The sequence below is a fragment of the Hesperophylax consimilis genome, chromosome 21 (assembly GCF_061612785.1).
Source record: "Hesperophylax consimilis isolate HC1 chromosome 21, BYU_Hcon_1.0, whole genome shotgun sequence".
Taxonomy (NCBI): domain Eukaryota; kingdom Metazoa; phylum Arthropoda; class Insecta; order Trichoptera; family Limnephilidae; genus Hesperophylax; species Hesperophylax consimilis.
Window position 1 is genome coordinate 31792816 of NC_142856.1, and position 25719 is coordinate 31818534.

A 25719-nucleotide genomic window follows, 5' to 3' on the forward strand; every position below is an offset into this window, starting at 1 on the left:
CAAATTAACGCGTTCAAAAGGTTAAAGTAGTTTTGTAATAAAATCGCGATTAAATTAAACCTTTTATAATTTTTTCAACATATTCCATATAAAAATACATAGGAAATGCAAAATGCAACTTTATTTCGGTACCGAGACAAGATTGTTATGATTTTTTTTATCATTTCGTAAAAACGGTTTTGTAGAAAGGTTTATTGTGTCATCAGACGACAGGTTGGAGGAATATAACCTCGGGATTTACAGAACCTCCTAATCTGTAAATCGGTGTTCAGTTGTTACTGTGGAGATGTTGATTAAAACTCTCGAACTTAAATAAACGATAAATTTATTGCGAGAATAATTTTTAGAGGATTCACGACAGTGGGGAGTAGTCAATTGCGGGGTTAGGACGCTAGATACAGAATGAATTATGCCAGTCACGGTTAGCAGCTACTGCTCTAGCAAAAAGGAAAAATATTTGTAATGCAAATTAAAGCAGTCCTTCTACAGTAAATAACTAGGATCAATAATTGCATAAATAGCATGAATAAATTGTTTCAAACGAGATTTGTATACACAGATTCAGTTTCAAACACTTTGCTTCAGTAATAATTAATTCTTGTAATTACTGTGCTTCCACTTCATTAAATTCTGTCCTAATTTTCTTTCTATTATTTCAGTATTTACAAATCTTAGTTGGTATGTATGGCAGTGATTCATAGAAGAGGCAGAAGAAAGGTGAAAGTGGACTGAATATCAGATATGACATCCCTGTGGATTCATATCCCTGCTCATTCAACAATTATTGCTTATTAGATTTATTAACTAGAAAACCACCAACTTTATTTTTGTAGGAAAGGCATTGTTAGGCGATGCGCTAAGTCGTGTAATATTTTAAATTGAGCCGCTATCAATAACAACCCTTACGTAGATGGCGATAAGGTTTGAATTCCCGCTTAACACCATCCACCTGTTTTGATTTATGCAAGAAAAAAACATGGCCTAAAAGTGCCTTTTATTTTATTTTGTGGATGTTCAGAGTGAATATTTCTTTTTTTTTTTCGATGATTTTATAAATAAATTAATTTTCCACATTATACAATAAAATCATAACCGAAAATGGGTTCGTAAGTAGGAGATTTTGAACTTTAAAGCAGTTTTCATATGCCTTATACATAATTTTTTTCTGGGCTTATAAAAAGACTTCCCCTACTAAAAAGTATCTAAAAAGTACTCGATTATTTCAAAGGCCAAGATGTATTCTACTCGCAGTATTTAATTAAAGCATCTGAAACATTTATAGGCGACCAAATTTTCAAACCAAAAACACATGATTTTGCATTACTACGTATGGCATCGCCTTAATGCTAAAAATATCCTACAAGATGACGTCGAGACATTATATCTTCATTTATGGGAGAAAATATTTTGCCATGAAAATAACCAAAACTACAGTCGTTAATGAATGAACAGTTTTTTTATAAAATGAACTGTATTACGATAATTATTTCACAAAAACACATGAAAAGTGTGGTCTTAAGAAAAAATGTGTGGGGTAAAAGAGAGTAGTCACCCCTCATGACAGCGTTTCGTTTTGCATCTTGGCAAGGTGAAAGTTGGAAAGAAAAAACACCTGAATAGAATTTTATTGTTATAGAGTTTTATTGTACTACTTTAATACAATTTCTTTAATTTTGTAAATTTGAATAATATCAGTTGTTGGAGTCAGGTTATCCCTTCCCTTTGTGGTTTTTGAACGGTTTACTGTTGTTATGCTTGGATTTCTTGTTTTTCTTATTGGGGACGGCATCCAACATATCCTTGTTGTCAGACGCACCGAGCCTCTTCACCCCGCTGCAACAAATAATACACACATTCATTAATAACAGATAATCAATTCATCGGATGGATAATTTGGGATCAGGAAGATCTGTGCTTCTCGGAAAACCCACCACCCGCTGATAATCATCTACAAGAGTTTCTTCAGGAAGCAAAGTCTCGAACGAGGAAATGCTCCGACATATCCAGAAGATCCAGTCCCACACAGCATCCCCGGAGAAGATAGCCTTTATAAAAGATGACGGAATCAGCTGCTTTGCTACAAACCCAGCTACCGAGCTAGCTCAACCACTTTAGCTGCCCTCTACAAGAGCAACCTAACCTAACCCTCTTTATATTCATAATCAAGAGATTAACTTATATGTCCCAGACAAGTATACTCGTGGAAGGTCCCATACCCTTTTTTATGCTCCAAAAGCGAGGACTTCTGCCTATCAGAACGCCCCAGTCAACAGAGCGACTGAACTGCTCAACGAGTCTGCATTGACCATCGACATTTTTAACGTAACCTACAGGCAGTTTAACAATTATCTTTTGACGTATGTCACAAAGTAGTGAAACTGACCTTTTTATGTGTTTTGCTATACTTTTTGTCTAATTTGTAATCTTCTCCATAATGTATTGGTGAATAACCGTTTTACGGAGAACATGAAAAAATAAATAAATACTTGTGTTTGCATTATGAAATACCACTGGTATAATGACCGCGACTCTTTGCATAAGCGTTTGCGGCTCAAATTATATATGCATGACATATAGGTACACAATATGGCTCTCTGATATCTTTGTTATCCTGTTTCCTTGACAACTTGCCCCCTCTCACTTGAAAGTTTGCCGACCCCCAACCTAAATAAAAGAAACAAGGGAGATTGGCCATGAACCATAATCAAGTATATGAAAATGTGTGCACAAAATAGTCGCCAATATCTTTCACATTATACTGCAACTTGCATATACGCACAGCGGTTCCATGATAACTCAACACAGTGACAATTCAACACACTTTTAAAAAGTGATATAAAGTCAATAGAAATGATGTGGAAAAAATATTTTAACCTAACCTAACCTACATAACCCAGTTAATAAAGTTTTTGTTTCATCACTTTCCATGACTTTATATAACTTTTTAAAGATGTGATGAATTATCATTGTGATGATTTATCCGGTTACCACGCACAGCGGGGCCCAGGCCTTGCTTTTCTACCTATACGCCAAACGCATGATTCTCATTGGCTCCCCCTCTTTGGTAGTCTATGCAGTTTGTAGTAGCTGGATGGCAGCTTATATCTTCCTTTGTTTCTATATTATCTATGGCGTATACTGATACACCAACAGGAGCCATTCTAAATTTCCTGATTCTCTTTGGTGTTATGTACTATGTTAAATTTAAATGATCATTAAATTAATTATTTTGGTGCGTACCTTTTGACAGAGATCAGGCTGTTGGCCTTGGTTTTAGTTCCCAGAGCCTGCACCCAGTCTACTTCACTGCCCTTTATCTTGTACTGCGACAGCTCCTCGCCCACCAGCTTGCCCACCTCCTGACGCTGCTTCCGTTGCAGCTCCTGACTCCAGAAAACATTCACATTATAATGACGGCGAGAAACAGTCAAGGTAGCAAAATAGGTATTGTAATTTCAATAGACTGAAAAGCAGTCTGTCGAGTAAATTGGAAATTTAATAAAATAGAACAAAATTCTCTTATTACTGGCAACACTTTCCAAAAGTTTTATCATTTTTCTTTTCAACCATTTTGGTACATTTTGTCATTTAAACTCCTCATATGCCAGGACCGCATATGTGAGTGCCTTACATTATCTACGAATTTAAAAAAAAAATATATATTTTTGCGATTTTGACCCTCATGTATAAGGAATTTGTATGAAGAACAAGGTCACAATCGCTTGGGCTTGTCACTATCGCTGCGCTACATTTTTGTCTAATTTATTTTGTTGTGAGGCTGAATATAGTGAGAAGGGGAAGGAGATGGTGAGGTGGGGAAGACCCCGGCTATTCAGATCTGGTATTCGGGGTTGTATATCAGTAATAGTACAAAGTAACACACCTTAGCCGCTTTGTTTAACTCATCATCCAGAGATTGCAGCATTGGTTTCCCTGTGGCGCCATCTGTGACCATGTTGTTGAAGCCAATATTCTTTGCCGCGTTCACTTCGAGGACAGCGTTGAGGGCCGAATATATCTTTTTACTAGAGTCGTAGAATTTGGCCAACAGTTGGGATACCGGTAGACCGAGCTCTACAGATAGTGAGTCCATGTCTCTGTGCTGGAGGCCGTAGCCAAGAAGGATAGCCTGAAACATTTAATGGTACAGTTATTGAATATTTCAAAGATCCATATTATGGAAATTGTGATATTAGTTACCTGTGCTAAACACAGATTGCACTATGGGATACATGATAAATAACTATAAGGTATGAATTCCTCATAAGGTGGCATGAATACTATTATTAATACAGATATTGGCCAACTGGCTGTCGTCTACCAGCTTCAATTATAATTACGTCAATAAAAACACTCAAAATCATCACAAAACATTCAAAGAGTCAAAATCTCACGGCGACATTTACTTGACATCGTTTGAATCTTATGTAGTTGTTGAACAATTGATTTTGGCACGTGTTAAATGTACCGCCAGACATTTGAAATAACACAATTGGTAACAGTGCCGGGGAACATTTTCCATCCCTCTTCCTGTGTCAACTGTAGGTTGAGGTGCATAAAATGAGGAGATAATCTTTTCTACCCAGTTAGAAGGCTGCCCATTTCTAATGCAGATTAGAAATGTAATATAATATTAAAAACACTAAATGAAGATATGAAAATAGAATAAGACACTGAAGATAAAAATATAATGGTCACAGCTGGGACTCGAACACAGATCCTCTAGGCCGTTCTTCCTTCTACAATATGCAAGTATCCGATTCCTACATTGTGCACATGCCGCAAACAACTTGTCGCGCACAGTCCGTACAATGCGCTACAGAAATCACGAAACCCACATCCCCAACAATCATTTTTGAATTCTTGAAATGTCAAAACTAGAATGCAATAACCTCGCATACAGTTGCAGATAACCGCAATTCTGTCATTCTTTGTTCACTGTTTTGTTTCTAGCATTGATCTAAAGCGCACTCATTGACAAAGTGTCTGACACAAGTGACGCCATGTTTAAAGTCTCGATGACCTCATCCGACTGGCCGACGAGTTTACAAAGTGTCGGCAACGTGTATCTGTGTACGAAGACTAGAAGATCTGGGTTCGAGTCCCAGTTGCGATCGTTCAGTGTCTTATTATTCTAATTTCATTATGACTTGTCAGTATTATTTTCAATGATTAAATATTAGAATGAGGTTATATAATTTAACAATGGTAAGGTTGTTTGTTACCTGTTGCAATGGGTCCAATTTGGTTGCCATTTTGGTATGGAAGAATACAGTGGCCATGTCGCTAATCAAGTCACCGATGAGGTGATAGTCGGCCATTTGCCGGGTGTAAAGTTCTATTCTCTTGATGTCGTGGCGAGTGAAGTGGTGCTCTACTATACTGGTGTCTAACTCTGGAAAGCAAAGCGTAAATCGAATATTCAGTTGGTTCCACAGACATAGGAATTAATAGACGAGAAGATAATGGCGAGGGGTAAAATCAACTGTTGAAGAACGAAGGGAGTGAAGCTGACTGTGATTCGTCAATAAATCAATCTGACAGTAAATAGGCATCTCGCATTATAATATCACCATTTACTTCTTAAAAGTAAAATCTGCTTTTGAATGAATAGACATTTTTACATGGGAGCGCAAATTACTCGCCACGTTATGAACAAATTTGCGAAGTCCAAATTCGGCAAAAACATTCGGTTCTATTTTCAGAGTCGAATATTTCGTTTAAGTATTTAGTTAAGACACTTTTATAAATGTTCATAATTTACTTCCCAGCAACCAACCAGCTTTGTGTTTCGCGTCCAGACGTTTCTCGATGTGATAGTAACAACTGATTCATATTATACGATGTGAATATGCTTAAAATAAAGTAAAATAATGCTTATATATGGAATGTAATACGACAATTGGGTTTATTCTCTTTTTCACATCTATTTTTACAAGTTTTCATAGTACAAGTCAACATTTTGCCGTGTTATTTCGTAAAATGAACCGATGATGCCTCGACCATAGTTCGCACAAGAATGATGACGTCACGTTTTCAAATTTCACTTGAGGCCATAAGCGAGCACAGCCGGCTCCAGTGGAACCGGTATGGGGAGTGGGGATAATACGCTTTTAATCACTTAGGGCAGGTCTACTAATATTCATATGTCTATGGTTGGTTCCTAATACATAATATTTTATTGTCCAATAACAATAACAGATTGTGTCTCAGCTACACTGAAACACTGAAGGGGACTGTGCAGTGGTTACTAATTATTGCATATAATTCCTGCGCTGGTGTCCCGCGCCCTGCACAACCATTGCAGACCCGGCTTCCTTACGTTGTTTCCCTTCATTGCCGCTCCGGCCAATATCCTCCATTCAGTGTCCTTCTGATATCAACTTATAATCTAATAGGTAACAGTCATTAACACAATACACCCTTTCATATAATTACAGTAGACTCTCAGTTCCGCCCTGGTGAAAGGGCACCATTCACCGTTTAGAATCAAAATGTTCCTTCAAATGGCTATAGACGTCCGAAACCCAAAGTGAATCACGATAAGGCTTCAGACTTCTTTGGTGATCAAATCTGAGCAGCCGGGTACATCCCAACCATCCTCTACCCTTCATAAAATAGTATTAGCTAGTTGACTTTTGTCTACTTTCTATAAATGTAATCTGCATTTATTATATATATAAACCTTCTGGAAGAAGTTGTCTAAATGATAGTGAAAACCCTGCGAAAATCCATTGCGTAGTCATAAGCGCACAAACAGACAGATGCGGATAGCGACTTCATTTTAGTATAATAGAAAAGCACTTTTTTACATGGCGCAGGGCACGACCGCTCATAACCCAACTGCTGTGATGTCGGCGTACAATGCATTAATGAGTAATTTTTTCATTTCAGTCTTCAAAGGTCCGAAAAAACAAACCTTTGGATGTGGAAACTTTATAAATGAGTTTCACTGTAATAGACATTTTATAAACTCACCATGTTTCATAACTTCTATATGAGGGTTAGTGATGGCAGCCAGTCCTAGTGATGAAGAGAACTTTTTGAAGGCCTTTGGCAGCAGCTTGGTGAACCTCTTCCTGAAGTCTGTGAAGTATTCGGGCAGCCACTCGCTGGAGTTTCCTCCCAGGGTCCGGAGCATGATGCAGGAGTGCTCTCCAGTAAGGTCGTTACATTTTTGACTGAAATAAAAGAGTGAGTTTTAATTAATCTGCCAAATACACTATATAATACGGTTTTAAATAAATTTATTTAATAGACTGGGATCCCGCTACAACAAACCATACGTCATCGGGTACACAGATGAAACTACCTCACCAACATACCAGCGACAAACAATGTCTAACAAAGTGAGCCAACACCCTTGCTCTGCAAGACTAATGACAGCCAAGATGATTGTTGGGCAGTAGGTAACAACAGGCAATTTATGTTGCACATTTACCAGCACCAGGATAAACCTACTAATCCTGCGGGGCGAAAGATTGTTGAAAGACCTAAAGTAAGATGGCTGAACTGTACGGAGGCCAACACCGCATCATTAAGCATAATGAACTGAAGGGAGACAGCGGGAAATCAACAAGAATAGAAGGTTTTTCTAGAGGCAGTCAATCAGTAATCAGGTTATGGCATTCGATACTGTGATGATTCCTGTCACAAAATAGTATGATGATAAATAACAAGTAAAATAACACAACTTACCTAACATAGACGGGAACAAATTTCTGAGATTTCCAAAACTTGAGCAGCTGTTCTGTCAAGCCAAATGAAGTACCGATATAATTTAAGGATTCGGCAGGTCTCTCCGAAAGTCTCTTCAAAAGCGTTGGTGGTTTCTTCCTCGGCTTGATGGATTCCACCAATAGTCCCGGCTCCTCAAACTCCTGGCCATCGCTTTCCTCCACGTACACTTCCTCCTCGTTGATGCAGGAGATCTCTCCTGAATAATATTGGGCCAATTGTTGCAGGGCACGCTTTCCATACCCCATCTGGAAGTTTAGGTTAATTTTAATGGTTTTAAGATATACCTTTTCATTATAGTGAATATCGCATAAGAGTCCCAATTGTGTTGGTAGTGGGGATGGGAAGGAGATGTTGTGATGCTAGCAAACATGGCCAAACAGCCAATGACAACCCTTCCCAATTTTACCGAACTCGTCTACGTCAAAGGAATGAAATAAAACATGGGAAATGCGGGCCATCTACGAATCAATAATAACGATGAAAACAAAGGCATCAATGAGGCAATGAGTTCAGATTGGTTAAGGTAGTACACAGAATAGACAATGAATGCTGACCTTTTCAATGCAATCTATTCCATCATGCTGTATGTTTTGACACAATGTAAGTATGTATGGATCACATATTCAACACTGGCATAGATAAGGTAAAATAGGATATTTTAGGTATTTACAGACCTTCTGGTAGTTGGGATGCGTGGCTATCCTGACTATGCGAGCTCCGCACAGCTGAGGGAAATCTCTGTCCCCAAACTGTTCACAAACGTTCCAAGGAATCAAGTCTCCCGCTGCCTTCTTGCCACGACCCATACCTTCTGAAACAGATCTGTAAAAAGAAAATGATTTTAATATTATAATGAGTAAAGCATTTATTATTAATCCATCCATTTTTGCACAGTTCATTAAATACCCAAACTAGCAATGCCAATATACCAGATTTTGCACAGTTCATCAAATACCCAAACCAGCAATGCCAATACATATATGTACCAGATTTTGCATAGTTCATCAAATACCCAAACTAGCAATGCCAATATACCAGATTTTGAGCCATTGTTTAACCGGACAATGCAGAAATGCAGCAAACTTTTTCTGAAGTGGCATTTAAAATTTTGGATCAGACGCTATAGGATGCTGGTGGTGATTCACGGCAGAAAAAGAATTTCCACACTGGGAATATTTATTTGGGGAGTGTAGCGAGCCTAACAGTTGTAAAGGATTATTAACATCTTTCTATTTTGTGCAGCCATTTTCTTCCGCACGGCCATGAGAAATTTGCAGAAAATCTCCCGCATGATCCACGCTTTCTTGTTATATTTGTATATATTAAAATTAAATGGATATATTAAATACATTAGATCATTAAAACCAGGGTTTTTTTTAATTTTCCCATTATGACGAGCTTCATCTTGTGGGAGCCATTCATATTAGTGCAGAGGGTGGCGGTTGATTTATTCCTTGCTTCTCTTCCCTCCGTGGCATTTCTCACTAGTATTCTGTCTGCTAGTGTTCTGTCTGGCATCATATTGTAAAACACTCATCCATATTATCTACATCTTGTGGGTGGAATTTATCCCAAATATGTTTATTTTCTACCAGTCAACTTGTCACCTCCGCTCTATCAAATGGGCTTCGCCGCAAACGGCAAGGCACACTATATTATAGCGTCGCTTGAAACGGTCAAGCTACTCGTTAAGACGCTTTAAAATCTTAGATTTCCATCTGATTTGTTGAAGATTTTGCCTTCTCGATAAGCTTCAGCCAGAAGTAGTAATTTTTGCACACTTTAGAAAAAAATTTCAGAAAGTTTTGTTGTCCATTTCTTTGTGTTTCACAGCATGTGCTGATGGGAACCACTGACTTTGCACTTGTCAATAGCAGCTTCAATCTTTTGCACCTTTTTTTTTTTATTGCCGACAGTAAGATTAATTTCCCTTTGTTGTCTATTACCAATATCTTTGATTAACTATCCTTTTTGTAAAATTATCAAACTTTTATATGCAGTAAGCGGAGCCATATATTAGGTGAATGTTGTTAGCAAATATTATTATTCTGTATAGTTTCACAGAAAAATACTTTAATACTTTAAATATGTATTCTTGTAACCGATGAACTCGTAATGTCTTGGATTAAGAGTAATATTTAGATTCCCAGTTGCAATGTTAATTATACGAGACTTCAAAGATTGGTTTCGTTCGTCGAGATTTCACGATGATTTATTTATGGAAAGAATTGCAAATAAGTCTTACTGAACTAACATCTGTTCTAGTAGAGTCTCAAGTAATTCTGTCGAAACAGTTAAAACACGCAAACTGTTAAACAGCCCCTACGATCAGCTAAGGTTCGGGTATCCCAATCGGAACCATTCGGAACCTGACGTGCGCAAGCGCCTGCTTGCTGAACAGGCAGTGCCACCTATGGTTAATTACTAAAACTATCTATACAATAGTCCTAACCTAGTCCAATAGACTAACTTTAATTATAATCCTACCGTTTTTCTTTATTATGCTTACTGTTTTTTTAATTTTATTTTTACTGTTATATATATTTTTAGGTGCAAAAATCTAATGTATTAACTTATATTACTCATGCACAGGCTGCGCCTTAGTGGGTTCCCTTTCCTATTATTATAAAACTTGTAATGTGAAATATATAAATTGGGAAAAAATGAAGGAAATAAAAAATAAATAAAAAAAATAGATTACGACACTACAATACGAAAATGTCAATAAAAACAAATATATTGACAATCGTCAAAAAATTTACTAAAATATTAAAAACAGTGGGTACCATATTACAGGATAGTGGGTTGACAGGAAATTTTCATCTACATTCAAAATTGCAGCAGCGAGAGTTTTTTTTTGTTTTACAGAAGTAAATTTGTTTTGAGGACAAAATAAATTTTTGAATTTCAAATTAATGAATTTTCGAATTAAAAATGGATTTTGTATGCAGATTTAATTCACGGGACAATTTTTTGAGGTAAATTTCGAATTATGCATATTTTTAAATTAACGGGGTTCTACTGTATATTTAAATATATTATACTAATGGAATAGTTGAGTTGGGACATGTCAAGAGACAGATAATAGAAGAGTACATATGATATATGATACGATGTATGGATGTGAATGAGTGTGTGCCGGGACACAGTGAAATGGGGCATGATTAGTTAGTTGGTTATGAAACTCTACCTATTGGAAAGTCGCCCCTCCATGCAGATTTGAATGACACAAAGCACCTCGGGGAGACATGTAGATTTGGGGGAAGTTGGAGCCAGGAGACAAAACAGACTATGTGATGATGCATCAGCCAGCATCTGGAGATCATTGGGACTGTTCTGGAAATATAAAACAAAATTATGTAGTAAGAATGAAAACTAAAAAAAAAGCGGAGATGTTTAAAACCTCATCAATCTCGCACACATACTTTCAGCGATCTTCCTACATGATTACCTCGGTGTTGGCCTCAATGGGTCACCTGGAAAGGGATTCATCGTCTGTGCCTATACAGCCACGATTAATCACTAATACAGTAATAGTAATGGTGCAGTCTTCAACGCTGGTACATACAGAGTTCCCATGAACTTCTAGCAAAATTGTTTTGTGACAGTACGTCGCTCATTTTTTTCCACGGTTATGAAAAAGCATAAGTAGCACGACTCTGACTTCTGACAATTTTGTCAGACCTTGTTTGATGAATTAGACTTGCCAAAGGTGAAAACATTTTTATAATTTGTGGAGCATCTCATATAAATTTACCAAACTTTTCCAACAAACCTTGAAATCTCTATAGAAATGGAAGTTTCATACCTTGTAATAACTCTAGACATAGATGTATCATACCTTGTAATAACTCTAAAGATAGAAGTTTCATACCTTGTAATGACTGGAGACATAAATGGCCACCAGCCTGTGCAGGAAAGCCTCAGCCGCCTTGTGGTAACAGAACAGGGCGTCCCTGTCCACGTAGAACAATTCGCAGGCAGAGGGCGGGGGGCAGCCGGCCCCCATGGGTGGTGGGAGGGTGGCTTCCAAACACAACAGCCCCGAAAGCCAAGCCTCGATGGGGTCTCCCACACGGTAACGGATGGGCTCCTCCAGGGTTAACTGGGAACAAAAGAGACAGATTAATTATGTTTTTGGTTTATTTTGAACATTCAATCTCATCCTACGCGCAACTCTGTCGGAACAGCTGCTAATGAGTGTTGCAAGACAAAAGGCAGGTCTCGCTCTATTCTAATATTTATTATAAAGGGGTATTTAGTTACCAACTGTTACATTACCTACCCTTACAAAACCTTATATTATGTGGTCTTTAAGAGCCAGACTCTTCCCAAAGTTGGAACAGTAATTTTGATAAAACATCAGTGACAAAACAGAACATATGCTGGAAAGTATAGCTGACAACAGCGGGTGGTATCGAGAGAGATGGACTGGGGAAGTAACTTACTGCTGGTGGGGCATTCCCCTTCTGCTGTATCTGCGCAAACAGTTTGAGGGACAGAGAGCGCCCGGTGCCCTCGTAGCCCGCCACGGTGGAGGAGAGCAGTGCCAGCGGGGCCCGGCGCAGCACCTCGGCCACCAGCGGCAGAGGGATGGCCCCCGCCTCGTCTATCAGCGCCAGGTCCGCAGCACCCAGGAGGGAATGGTCGTCGGGAGCAATGTACTTGGGAAGTAAAATATTTAATGAGATTATAATAGTTCGAAGCAGTCTAAAATTAGGGGAAACCGTTATCAACCCTTAGGGCTTAAGTCCTCCATCACAAAACAAGCAACATTTTCCACTGATTGTGATGGTAGTAGAAGATTTTCAAATATTGTTAGGGCCCGTTCCCACTTCCGTTTTCAAATCGGGGGCGGGTCCCGTTTTAAAAACGGATGGCCAATGGCCCTGTTCACACTACCGTTTTAAAAACGGACCATACTCTACGAAAAAAAATAATTGTCGATTCAACAAAAACATGTTATTTGCTCATTCTTCAGTAATGGTGCGCAATGGACGACTATGAAGCTCTTGTTGTCATGTTGTACTTATTAAAAAGAAGGAAAAAAAGTGAAAAGAAAATTTTGGGTACACCCAATCATAGCCGAATGATTTTCTGTAGGAATTTTCCAAGTGTTAATTGGTGAGTTGAGAAGTGATGAACTAAAGTTCTTTAATTATTTTAGAATAATAATGATTGGATTATTTATATAGCGCCGTTTTCACCGTGAAAAATCACCTCAAGGGCGCTTAATGGCTTAAGAGAATGTCTATCACTTCCTTTAACCATCTACTGGAATGAGTTTCAGAGAGCTTAACATATCAAAATACAAAATTGAGAAAGTGCATTTGTCCTGAAGAAAGGCTATCGATATTTTAAAGTAAGAAAACAATAACAACTCAAATATTTTTTATTATGTGTTTATTAAACTAATACGCTCTTCCGTGCATCTCATTAAAGATTTAAAATTTTAAAAAAGTAAACTTAAAAAAATAAAAATAAAAATTTTGATGTACAAAAGTTGTGTACACCGAGTGTTTTGTTTTTATTTAGTTAAAGATAAAATATTACCATACTCTTTCTTCGACCAGTGGTATTAAATTTTCGGGATTTTTTTCCTTATCCATTATTGTAGTTTTGATTTATTTACTTAACAAAATAACCAAATACAAGCACGCAGCGTGCCTGCTTCCTTGCGACAGGGAGCGGGCGGGGAGGGGTCGGGGTTTGGCGGGGACTCTGCCGGAACGACTGGACGGCAAGTGTGAACAGCTCCATACAACACTATGAGCGAGCGTGTTCCGACACGATTTGAAAACGGACGCGCTGCGTAGGCGAGCCATCCGACAAAAAATGTCGGATCCGTTTTCAAATCGTGTCGGACAAGTGTGAACAGCTCCATACATCCACTACAGCCACTAGGGCATCTGTTTTGAAAACGGGACCCGCCCCCGATTTGAAAACGGAAGTGGGAACGGGCCCTTAGGTTATTCGTAACCCGGAAATGTTTGTCTTTCTTTTTAGAAAATAAAAACATACATTATAACATTTTTATTTATTGAATTTTCCTTTTATTAATATGACTCGTACTGCCCCAGTTTGAATCTATCAATTGGTGCAGACTTTATGGTTTCCAGCTGCGTATTATAATATTATGTTACTTTGTGTAGTAAACTATTTTGTGTATTGTATTATTTATAAGGGTCTTGGAGCATTCGGTTCATTATTATATTTCGGGTTACCGACCAATAGGAAGACGGGCTTAATTCTTTGTAAGGACACAGCACTCTTTGTAGACCGTGCTATTATCTAATATGAATTGAATTAAGATTTCATACACATAATTGAGAAGAAAAAAATAATAATCTGATAATAAAATAGTTAATGCATACCTGAATAGTCTGCCTTGAATTCCTCGAGACGTTTATCCTCACAATTGCCTTCTTAAATTCCGGATTCGTGGACCTGACGATATTATAGTCAGTGTGTTCCTGGTAAAGCAGAGAGTCCAGTCCCTTGAGAGCAAACTCAAACATTGTGATCAAGTTGTCTGGGTGTGGTGAGGTCACGTAGATGTTGACGTAGCCGAGGGCGATGGCTGCGGAAACGGCTAGTCCTAGACAGGCAGATTTACCCCTACCTCTGGAGGCGGTGAGACAGTGTGGGGGTCTAGAAAAATACAGACCATTCCGATTTTACAATATATTGTTTTACAGAATTATTGATAAAACACTATCAACAAAGCATAAGGGTAATGTCCGTTCTTATGTGGTCCCCAAGCGAATAATAGTGTAGGAATATAAATATTATGTGTTTTTATTTTTTGACATCCCGGATTAATCCCGTTTTCCCAAAGCAAAGGTGTATTAAAAAATATGTGTGAAAATACAGTTTGCTAGCACTGTAAAAAATCACAGGGTAGTCATAGAGGCGCTATTGGGTACTAATATCTCATTAAAACGTGTTCCTCTGATTATCACGCAAGTAGCAAAGCGCAGGGTCCGGATTCGGTAGTTTACGCTCATTCAACACTAGAGCCGCACAATTGAGCTAGCTCTTTTTGATACATCTGGGCTTGGACATTACCCACTTACTACTTAGCATCTTATTTTTTTTGTGATATGTGCAGCGTACCGATACCGATAGTTGTACGATCATTCATAAGCTTAAGCTGGGAGCTGCATCGGGGGAGATATGCCTTAATCTCTCTGCGAGTACGAATGAAACGGTTTATCAGAATGAATCCTGGAATATACTTATGTATTGAGAGTTGCAATTCTGTCTTCATCTTGATAGGTAATTTAAGTAAAGTAATCTAGAGAAGTTTACACTGCCGACTTCACAGAACAAAGGATTTTTTTTAATGTAAAAAACCAGTAGATAATAAATTTTCAAGCTGAATAAATTAAGTTTTTTGGTCACTTGAAAACTGAAATAAAAAATAGCTGAATTTGGAACCGTCTTAAAAATCTTAAGACAGAGATTCACAGAAAGTCTTGCACAGTCCCACCAGAGGTCGAGTGGGCAGGGAGTAAGAAGGGTAAGAAATGAACTCCGTCAGGTTCTCTGAAAGTAAAAGACGAATTACCTTGGTTCTCTATCAGCCAGTGTATTGATAAGTGTGGCTAAAGCTGTTGCCTGTTCGTATGTCTTGCACAGTCCCACCAGAGGTCCAGCGGGCGGGGAGTCAGAAAGAGAAGAGATGAACTCCGTCAAGCGAGGGTCTACTCTCTGGAAGTAAAACAAAACATGTTATAAAATGATATTGATCACTATTTCTATTTCAAGATGTCCTCATTAGGATCTTTCGGGCCGAGGATTTCATTTACATTATTCATGTTTAAGTTTTGAATAATGTCTTGCATTTAGCTTTTTATTTGTGCTTTAACCTTTCTGATCTATGATATTTTGACATCATGTTATCTTTATCGACCTGTCAAATAGATGATCAATGGGCGACAAATTTTTTTGACATTCAATTTCAAATAAATTTGCTATTTTTGTATCCCAAAATGAAATACTGTCTTTAAAAGCAGATGAAATACTCTTTCAAGATTTAACAATACAAACGAAGATACGCTATTGAAAATAATTAAATTTGGAACTCAAATATACATAAACATTTACGAGCCGTCTCAGTTGATTCCATAAGAGACAAATCGAGTCTACAGCTATCGATGTAAGGTGTACTAAAAGTAACAAATCGATTTTAGGGGTTAAATGTAATGTTGTTTGAAGAAGAGTGGAATTTTTTCTGTGTAGTCACTTGTTGGATATGTTTTTGATGATGAAATCTAGTGGTTCGAATGTAAGTGTTTGTTATATTTCTTATGATTGTATTCTCTGGCTGCTTTAAGTAAAGAGCAACTTACCTCTGAAATATCGTCGACCGGGGTGACCTGCGCCGTCAGCGACGATATGGGCAGCACAGTGAGGCAGTCGTCCAGCACCAGGCATCTTTTGTTGTCTGCCAGCGATAGCAGGAACCTCTCGTTGAACCTGTGAGATACCGTGTCGTATGCCTCCGTGCGGAATCTGAAACGAGTCAAACATATTATATTTAATGAGAAAACACAATTCTATTCACAGTAATTTGCTTTAACCTGTAAAAGCTGAGATTTTGAGCAAAATCTATACAATGTTTTGACACAATATATGGGCTGCCACAATATATAGCCGCCAATGGTACAAATAAATATGTATGGTTGTCATAAGTGGCTAGAGTCTCGTCAGGACAGAGTGGGGGGGGGATATGCAATAAACAGAGCCCAAGCGCGCTGGAGTATATACTCGTAGTTAGAATTGTCGCGGAAAATGTTCATTAGTAAATAGTGTGGCCGCAATGTGCAGGTTTAAATCAGGACAGAGAGCTCGATAACACTGACAGTCCCAATATATAGGGAACGATTGCAACCCTACGTGTGTGGGACAGCTGCATAGATCAGGTTAAAGGAAACTTTCCGTCTTAAACAATAACAACCTGAATATTACAGTGCATTTGTCAAACTAAGAGTTTGTCCGAGATATCAGATGTTTCCATTACCGTGAATGTACGTCCATAGCGATAGAATGAAGCTGTCGGAGTGAGGACATAGTCTTCAGCAAGAAAATGATGATGCCTCCTCCCTCCACAGTTTCTATAGTGCGGGCCATCAAGTTGGGAGTAAGGGCTTCGAAATCCTGCAATTTACAAAACATTATATTAACTTTAGAATTCTATCATTTGTTTTACCGTTTGCTATGCTGTACGCAAAAATTCCTTCGGAAATAAAGAAAATTTAAAAATAAAATGATAATAATAACAGTTAATTTATTTACGTATATAGTATTTAGTTTTTAAGGGTCTTCCAAAAGTCCCTGCATTCTACTATGGGTAACCTCTTAAATTACTATCTAGTGCCATCTGAGTAACCTCTTAAAGTACTGTTTAGGATATCACAGTTATCTTCTTCCTCTTGGCACGTACAGGGATAAATGTTAAACATCCAATGGATTCCAATTGTAGAGTAGATAAGGTTAAATTTTCAAGATTCTGATAAATGAAATAAAGCTAACCTGTAAAACACACACGCCGTATGTGTGCCCGAGAATGGCATGACTCTCGGAATAATATCTGCCATGAATGGTGGTAGCCACACGGAACGAATCAAAAAGGGACTCTTCCGATATGTCAAGTTTGCCTGCTGCAATTTTCTTCGCTCGCTTTCTTCCGTGGCTGGAAATTTAAAAACAAATTAATAAATTTTAACCTCAATAATTACTTTGCCTAACTGTAAAAAGTCATCAAGAATGAAAGTATATTACTTTGCCTAACTGCAAAAAGTCATCAAGAATGAAAGTATATTACTTTGCCTAACTGCAAAAAGTCATCAAGAATGAATGTGTATTACTTTGTCTAACTGCAAAAAGTCATCAATAATGAAAGCATATTACTTTGGTAAAGACACATTCATATGAGAGCATGCAGACTGTCGTCGAGCTATGATCAAACTGTACGGACTATGAAAGCAGTGGAGCTAATTAAAGTTACGCATTTGGTGTGTTGGTAGAAACAAAGGCGGGGCGCTGCTGTGCTTAGATACGATTTGCAGTAGTAGCATACTAATAATGGTTCATAGACCATCTCCCCTGTTTCTATAATCTATAATTATTAAATACCTACAACTTGTATCTAAAAGAATGGGTGCCTTAAAGGCCTATCCGCACACAACAGTGCCGGCACAGTGACGTATCGTGCCGACACGTGACGTATCCATCAGTGTCAGTGAAAAATGATATTGTGGCATACATTTTGTACGGCACTATCCGTACTCGTCAGTGACAGTGACGTTCAGTGATGTCAGTGCTGCTCCGACGCTCACAGTGACGGGACGTGAATTTCTAGCGGACAATATTTTCACTGACACGGTCGCAGTATTTCAAGATGGACGAAGAACAGTTGATTGAATTGGTCCGTGTACATCCTGTAATTTATGACCTTTCACATAGAAAATACATGGACCTTAATTTTAAACCAAACATGTGGAACAATATTGGAATACTCGAAAAACTTTGATTCATCATCTATCAGATGTTTATATAGGGTGGCGAACTCTCCTTCTTCTTCTCTTTTCCTACACGCATTATGAACCCAATGCCTTCTTCTCACATTAATTTCTTCGTCTTCATCTAATATTAAAGCAATCGCTGCTAATTGTGATCTTGAATATTGAGGCATTTTAGCACATGACACTGCTGCGTAGAGTACCTACTAATCACTGCGCCATTCACTGCGCGTCGCCGTGTCGTGCCGTGTCAGTACTGACATGTACGAATAGCACGTCACGGTACTGTATGGTACGGAACTGTCGGTCACGTGCCGGCACTGTTGTGTGCGGATAGGCCTTAAGAATGCATAAGTTAAGAAGAATCTATAAAAAAGTATACTTATATTGGAATATTGGTAAATATGCAGAAAATTGGGACATGGTTAGTGAGCACTTTGTATCAGTCAGATAATAAGGAGAAATAAGTATTTCACTTCCCGCAAATGGAAAATAATTTTAAACTTTGTTCAAATTATAATCGATTGTTCACTTGGCGGCTAAACTATGAAACTAACATAGGTTCTTAGTTTGGGTTTATGTAAAAAAACATGTATGTCAAAAGACGGCGTGAAGAAAAGAAGTCAAATTTTCTGATTTTTTAACAAAATAGTTATTGAAATCCATTATTTTCCATTTTCAGTTACTGAAATACAAAGTGTTTTAAATGAATGAAATTAATCGTCGATCTTCACCGCATTTAGATAATTAATCCGCTAACAATTAAACCGGTTGATGTGTTATGTTCCCACTGATATAGTCCATTGGTAGGCAAGTCAATGCCTAGTGAAATGAGTGTCTGAAAAAGTGAGTTTTCAGTTTGGATATAAATTCCGTTGGACTGGTTATACATCTCAATTCCATAGGAAGTTTATTCCAAGCCTTAGGGCCAGATACTCCGAATACACAATCACCAAACTTAGTGCTTCCAATTTCGCTTCGGCTCTTTCAGCCTTCCAACTGCGTATGATGTCACTGCTCTAAGAGTTGGCTGCCTCAGACCAGTATTTTCCGGAACGCATGGCTCAGAAATATAGGGTGGCGCCATTTTGTTGATAGATTTAAACACCATCCAGCATAACTTGTACTGGATCCTTTCAGGACACTTCAGCCAGTGAAGATTTCAGAGGTGTTTAGCCTTGCTGCGGCGTTGAACACTGATTGTAGTTTATCAGTTTGGCATTTAGGAAGACTTGCATAGATGCCGTTGCAGTAGTCAAGACAAAGTAGACAAGATACTGTATATGAGTTCACAAGTAGTTTAATTGCCTCTGTTGAAAGGTTCCTATGAACTGACTTAAGTAGTCTTAGGTAGAAGAACCCCATGTTAACTGTCCTATTTCCCCGTCTTTTTAAGGAAAGGTCTGAATCCAGATAAACTCTAATAAACCGGAAATAGGATTATAACATACATCATTAGATAAAATATGTATAAATAAATACTCACTTGCTGATTGATTCATCCTTATTCTTATAGCACCACAATACAGTTGGACGAGCCTTCACCGTTGACTTTGCGAGCATATCATACAAAATTGGAACCTAAAACAAACATTTTAATACAGTTGAATTATGCTGTAAAAATAGCATCTGAACTTTTATTTTCTTCCTAAAATCAATATAAACGTTTAAACTTAGCAACCCGTGAAAAATAAATTGCAGACAATAAAGATTTATAGGGTAAAACAATGTTTTTTTAAAGTTCATAAATAATATTTTTATTTACCTGATCTCTGGCTTTATCTCCGACTATAAGAAACATAGTCCTATGTCTGAGTTTAACGCCATTCTCAATCATCACACGGATCCGGTTATCAATCTTCTTTTTCACCATTTTGATTGAATATTATTAATATTTGCAGTTTAAAAACAAGGTTGACACAGGTTGACAGGTTGACAAGCAATCGCCGCATGATATACATAACCTCAACTTTACGGCATGTCAGGAGTGGCTACAAGCTGACCTAGGTTTGAAAAAAGTTTTGCAAAAATAAGCCTTATGCTTACTACAATTAGAGTGATTTTGATATAATTTGTATTATTCTTATTTTTACTTACTTAAATAAAAAGTACTTACTTACAGTGCACCATAGACCAATCGACGGTCGATTTTTAGGTCCATGGAGTGCCCACTACACACTACATGCATCGCATCCGCATGCATCCTAAAAGATTTTTAGGCAGTTAGATGTTGCGATTTCGGACGTTCGTACGATATTACTTTAAGTCATTAAGCAATTTATTTTTTCAACAATATTTTATCAATTTAAAAACGCAGGACTCCCAAACCTTTTCATGGGGATAAAGTTATTGCCTACAAATCAATGTTTGAAGCACTGGGAGCTCCAATGTAAATCACCGCAAGCGGATGATTATTCCAAACTTTTTTTTTTGCTTTGGAAGTACGTTCTATCAAGAATCGGTTAATAATAAGTATTGACTGATTGTTAATTATTCAATTTTTAAGGCATTTGTGTGCATTTTTTGTTACTCGCTTCTTTTGTTCCACTATTACAGCTTTAATTTAGAACCCCACAATTGGACTAACTGGGCACAACTACATAGCGAGTGTGAAGCCTTTTTATGCTGACGGTTTATATTATTTGAATTACACATTTGTTCCATCACGACACACGAAGAGGATTACTGTTAATTCCAAACACGCGACTTCTGAAAGTGCGCGGGCGGCGCGGCGGTTTGAAATGTAGAGAATTTGTATTACTTAAATATTACGATTCTTCAAAATAATACATTTTGGTAGTACAGTTAGACAATAACATGTAGAAATTTAATAAATGGAACATTTTTTTCATTACTGCGGTAAAATCAACGGTAACCGCGGTAACCCGTTGCCCCATGGGCCGGTAGGGAATCGACATAAACCGAGTGCTGCAAGGCCCTGCAGAGAAAAGTCTCACAATCATAGACATATTAATTCCTATGTCTGTGCTCACAATGAACTTTACTTTTATAGCACTCGGTTCATGTGGATTTCTTATCAATCCGGGACTACGGCCTTAGAACAAACAATTATGGAATATTCAGACTCCGGAATGTGACTGGAAAAAACAGTATGCAGTATCACTAATATCTCAACACCGTGTATAAAAATTCAGTATCCCATCGTTGTTCTCCTCCAAAGTTCCTGGTGAAGTTAGTTTTTTTATGTGACACCTCACAAGAGCGCCCCTCTCTGTACAGTGTAGACAGGGGAACTATGTCGCGACCCGGTTGGGCAGCGTTGCGAGGCGGGTTAAGGCAGGGGCTGTAGGAAGAAATTTATTAATGCGGGTTTTGAAGAGGTCTGGATTCTATGAAGGAGGAAATAAAGATGTCGGTTTTATTTATTGTTATCAAGTTTAATTTGTAGAACTCCATTTTAATTTTAATTTTTTATATACAATATTATTATTATAAATTATCTCACTACCACTCAATGATATAACATCCCGCTCGACAAGAAAGCATACGAGAAGGAAAAAAAACACAATTCTAACTATTGCTAAAAATAACGGCTTCAAGGGTAGAGACATTGAAAAAATAATTAATAATAAGTAACACAAAAATAACCTTAAATTAATTGACCTAGCGACTAATAATAATTTTGGGTGTTTAGAATTCATCCGACCGACATCTAATAAAATTGCTAAAGTCCTCAAAAAGTATGGCTTAGATATTGCCTTCCGCACAAATAACAACTTGGGATCATCTCTTAAAAACTCAAAAGTAAAGTACTCAAATTACAAAATAGCGGCATTTATAAACTCCAGTGTGACGAATGCAACGCTGTTTATGTTGGACAAACTGGCCGGTCCTTTAACACTAGGTTCAAATAACATATAAGATCTTTTAAAAATTATAATAAAATACAATCACAATTTGCCAAACATCTCCTAGATAAAAATCACTCACTTAGTAATAATAATAAACCAACTCCGTTACACGTACAAAATAAAGGCCGTAAACTGAATCTTTTAGAGCAGTTAGAATTAACAAAAAATCTAATAATCCGAAAGCTATTTTGATTAATGAACAAACAAATATAATTCGTTCACCCCTTCTAGATATCTTCAAACCTAGTGCAAATATGAGTGCATTATGAAGTACTTAATTATACTATTAAAATAACCCTATGCGTCATCATTTGGGAATAACTAACATAAAGACTCAAATTTAAACATTACAGTAATTGGGGTAACTTTACTGGGGTTAATAATTTCTAACATTTTACTCAGAAATCAATTAGAAAATCATTAATTGAAATTAAAATACCTATCTATAAATAATATAAATGTATCGTCTGTAAGTGGGCTACCCACAGGTTGATACTGCCTTCAGAGGGCGAAACAGCTGTCACGCGTAATAACAATTACACAAGCAGAACTTGTTTAAAAATAAACTGTTTTTATAAATCTAATAATAATATTATTGAATACTTATATAAAAAAAAGGTGTCGGTAGCTGCACTGATGCACCGGGGATAAATACTGCTAGCTCCATAGAGAAGGATCCATTAAAATATTTTTAGAACAGGCTCAGCATGCCTATCGTGGGTATATGCATTAGAAATAGCAAAGGTCTGTTAGTTGTATTGTACGGTATCCGGAAATTCGTGGTACAAGCAGGACACTACTTTTTTTTTTTATTCTTTATATTAGCTTTCACCCATTAAGAGTGATCTTGGCCATACATTACAACATTATTCTTATTAATAAATACCTACAACAAATTACATGATAAAATTGATTACATAACATAACATAACGTAACATAAATAAACCAAACATAACATAACATAACATCTACTTGTGAATTTATATAATATTTCGAGTCGATTTTGTAAAAATGGAATGGCTATTTGATGACAATGTTAAATTATTGAATTTTAGTAAAACGATCCGTCTTAAGAATTCAGGAAAACAAGAACCCTTATAAAAAACATATACCTGTGTTGTTTGCAATTTGTGAAGTCTTGAGGAACCTTAAGAAATAGAATTATGAAATTGGCAATCTTATAAACAAACACAGCATATGGGAGTAAACAAATGTGATTATAAAACATAAAGATAAACATAACACAAACATACTATGAACATAACATAAACATATCATAACATAACACATAACATGAACATAACATATCATAAACATAAACCTACCATAAACATAACATGGGTGTAACATAAACATAACTTAACAAAAACAATACAGAGCTGGTAATAATGGGTAATTACAAAATTATAAAAATAGGAACCTGTGCACAATAGTAGTGGGCATTTTTTGTTATTTAAAAGAACAGCAATAACATCTTATATATTATGTTCTTTGAATCTAGTTGAGAAAAGAAACAAAATTGAGTTCTACGAATTAAACACAAAAACAAAAAATAAATAGCCATTCGGTTGAACTGTCCCCGTTAAATGCCAATTCTAGTCCGTTTCAGCTTTTGAACAAATTGTGATCAGCAGAAGAGGACAACTAAACTAATCCCTGCGAGGGCTCGTACAGACGTAATCGACGTTCTTCCTCTTCCTTCTCACGCGTCTTGTTTGAAAATGAAAAAGACAGAAGATATAGAACGATGACGTCACGTTCGATCTCTCGCTGGAACTAGTATAGTTATCATGTTTGTCAGCTTATTACAATTTCAAATATCAAAATGGCGCTGAATGGCCATTTGATGACTTTGTCACACGTTGATTGGGAAAAAATGACGTGTTGTTTCACAGAATTTGAACAATTCATCAAATTTCAATGATTTTCAAGTTCTGTGAAGGTTTTGTTCAAGTTCTGTTATTATTTCAGTTCAGTCAAATAACTGGTCCGTAATGATATAAAAACAGAACTCGAATAGAACCTCCACAGAACTTAAAAATCATCATTGAAATTTGATGTAGGTATTGTTCAATTTTATATTACTCACTGGTGGTAAAATGCTAAGTGTGTTGAAGTCGAACTGTATTATCTGGGACCAGCAAAGAGTATGGATATTATAGTTCCATGGGGCCCAGTATGAAGCATCTTATATTTTGCCAATTAAAATAATTCATAAAAAAATATAGTATGGAACGTACGTACCATTATTTAAAAATACATTTGTAGTTTTATTCTAGGTATGGCTATCTTTCACTGACTAGAAACTCGTAGAAGTTTGGCGTTATTAAATATTTTTTCAAATTAATCAACGGCCAAGCATCTAATAGTGAGATTCTGGCACAAATCCAAATATTTATATCAGAGTCTCACACTCGGAGACGTCGCCACAACTTATTGTATTGTCGAGCAAGTCGCAAAATTTGAAATCTGAAAAAATTCGAGGTATTCTACGAAAACCTACAATGAGGTTGCACAATTTCTATCTACAAACAGTACAAACTCACGGTATCGACGGTGCTTTTGCAATGTATTTGATAAAAAAATATATGTTGTAATTATTTGAATATGAAAATGTTATACATTTATGGTTTATGCATCGTGTGGGGAATGAAATTTTCTATGATAATACTCAATATAAATATACACTATAATAATCCTAAACTGTATCAGTGTGTTATTAGTTATTATGATTATAAGATTATTTTAATTATTATGTATGTATTTGTGTTTTTTATTAAAAAAATAATTATCTGTGTACATGAAAGCCCAATGGGCGTTTAAATAAATCATTATTTAATTACCTAGGTATTTAAGTTCCCACTTACAAATCTTGTGATGTCAGAGCAAGGTTCGTAGAAAACGTATTTCAAGGTTAGCTCATCGAGGGGGTAGAGCGGTGATTGGCTAGAAAATCGTGACGTAGATGGAAGCCCATTTTCCACTGGGAAATTTGAATTTACTGCAATCAAAGATCTAATATCTTTGACTGCAATACATGTGACAGAATTCATTTGCAACGATTTATTTATAATGGTAATAATATACTAATTATTACATTATAACTAATGTTCGGAATAAATGGGAAAAATACCAGGAATATTTGCATTGCTTCTTTCTTCCTTTCATATTTCAATTTGAAAATTTGAATCTCTTCACGTATCAAATTGAAAATCTCATTTAGCCAACTATCATGACAAGGATATGATAGAGAAAGTGTTGAGTATATTTGTATTTTTACAAAGAGTCACATATGGTGGTAGACAGCGGCGTAGCTACCAAGGGGCTACGCGGGGCAGTGCCCCGGGGCCCTCAAGCTCAGGGGGGCCTCGAATCCTTACCAGAAATCTCGACCGAACTGAAGTTTTGGAAATTTCTCCCATTTTCAAAATAAATATGACAGGTTGCAACTTGCAACCCCACTTTAATCATGACAACTCAGTTGAGAGAAATTCAAAAGTTATGCCTAGGGAATTCCCCTAAATTCAGTTAAATTCAGGAAACAGCATCAAATGTTGGGATCTACTGTCAAAATTCACTG

The 25719-nt window shown here is 36.9% G+C and overlaps 1 protein-coding gene across 2 annotated transcripts; it reads right to left on the reverse strand.

The window, feature by feature from the left end:
* Window positions 1-1638: 1638 nt before the first annotated feature.
* Window positions 1639-20241, reverse strand: l(1)G0020 (RNA cytidine acetyltransferase l(1)G0020). 2 transcript variants are annotated; one of them, XM_089644793.1, is made up of 17 exons: window positions 20032-20240; window positions 19753-19847; window positions 17278-17437; window positions 16766-16902; window positions 16095-16257; window positions 15311-15453; window positions 14115-14391; window positions 12189-12404; window positions 11615-11845; window positions 10931-11076; window positions 8415-8562; window positions 7699-7985; window positions 6979-7181; window positions 5226-5395; window positions 3884-4129; window positions 3241-3383; window positions 1639-1833 (listed from the first exon to the last, which is right to left on the reverse strand). In XM_089644793.1, the coding sequence occupies exons 1-17, from the start codon at window positions 20137-20139 to the stop codon at window positions 1710-1712; spliced, it is 2997 nt and encodes a 998-aa protein (XP_089500919.1). In that variant the 5' UTR covers window positions 20140-20240; the 3' UTR covers window positions 1639-1709. The 2 variants fall into 2 exon arrangements, 1 of the variants encoding a protein (XP_089500919.1); XR_016304223.1 differs by having other exon boundaries at window positions 1698-1833; window positions 3241-3387; window positions 20032-20241.
* Window positions 20242-25719: the final 5478 nt, after the last annotated feature.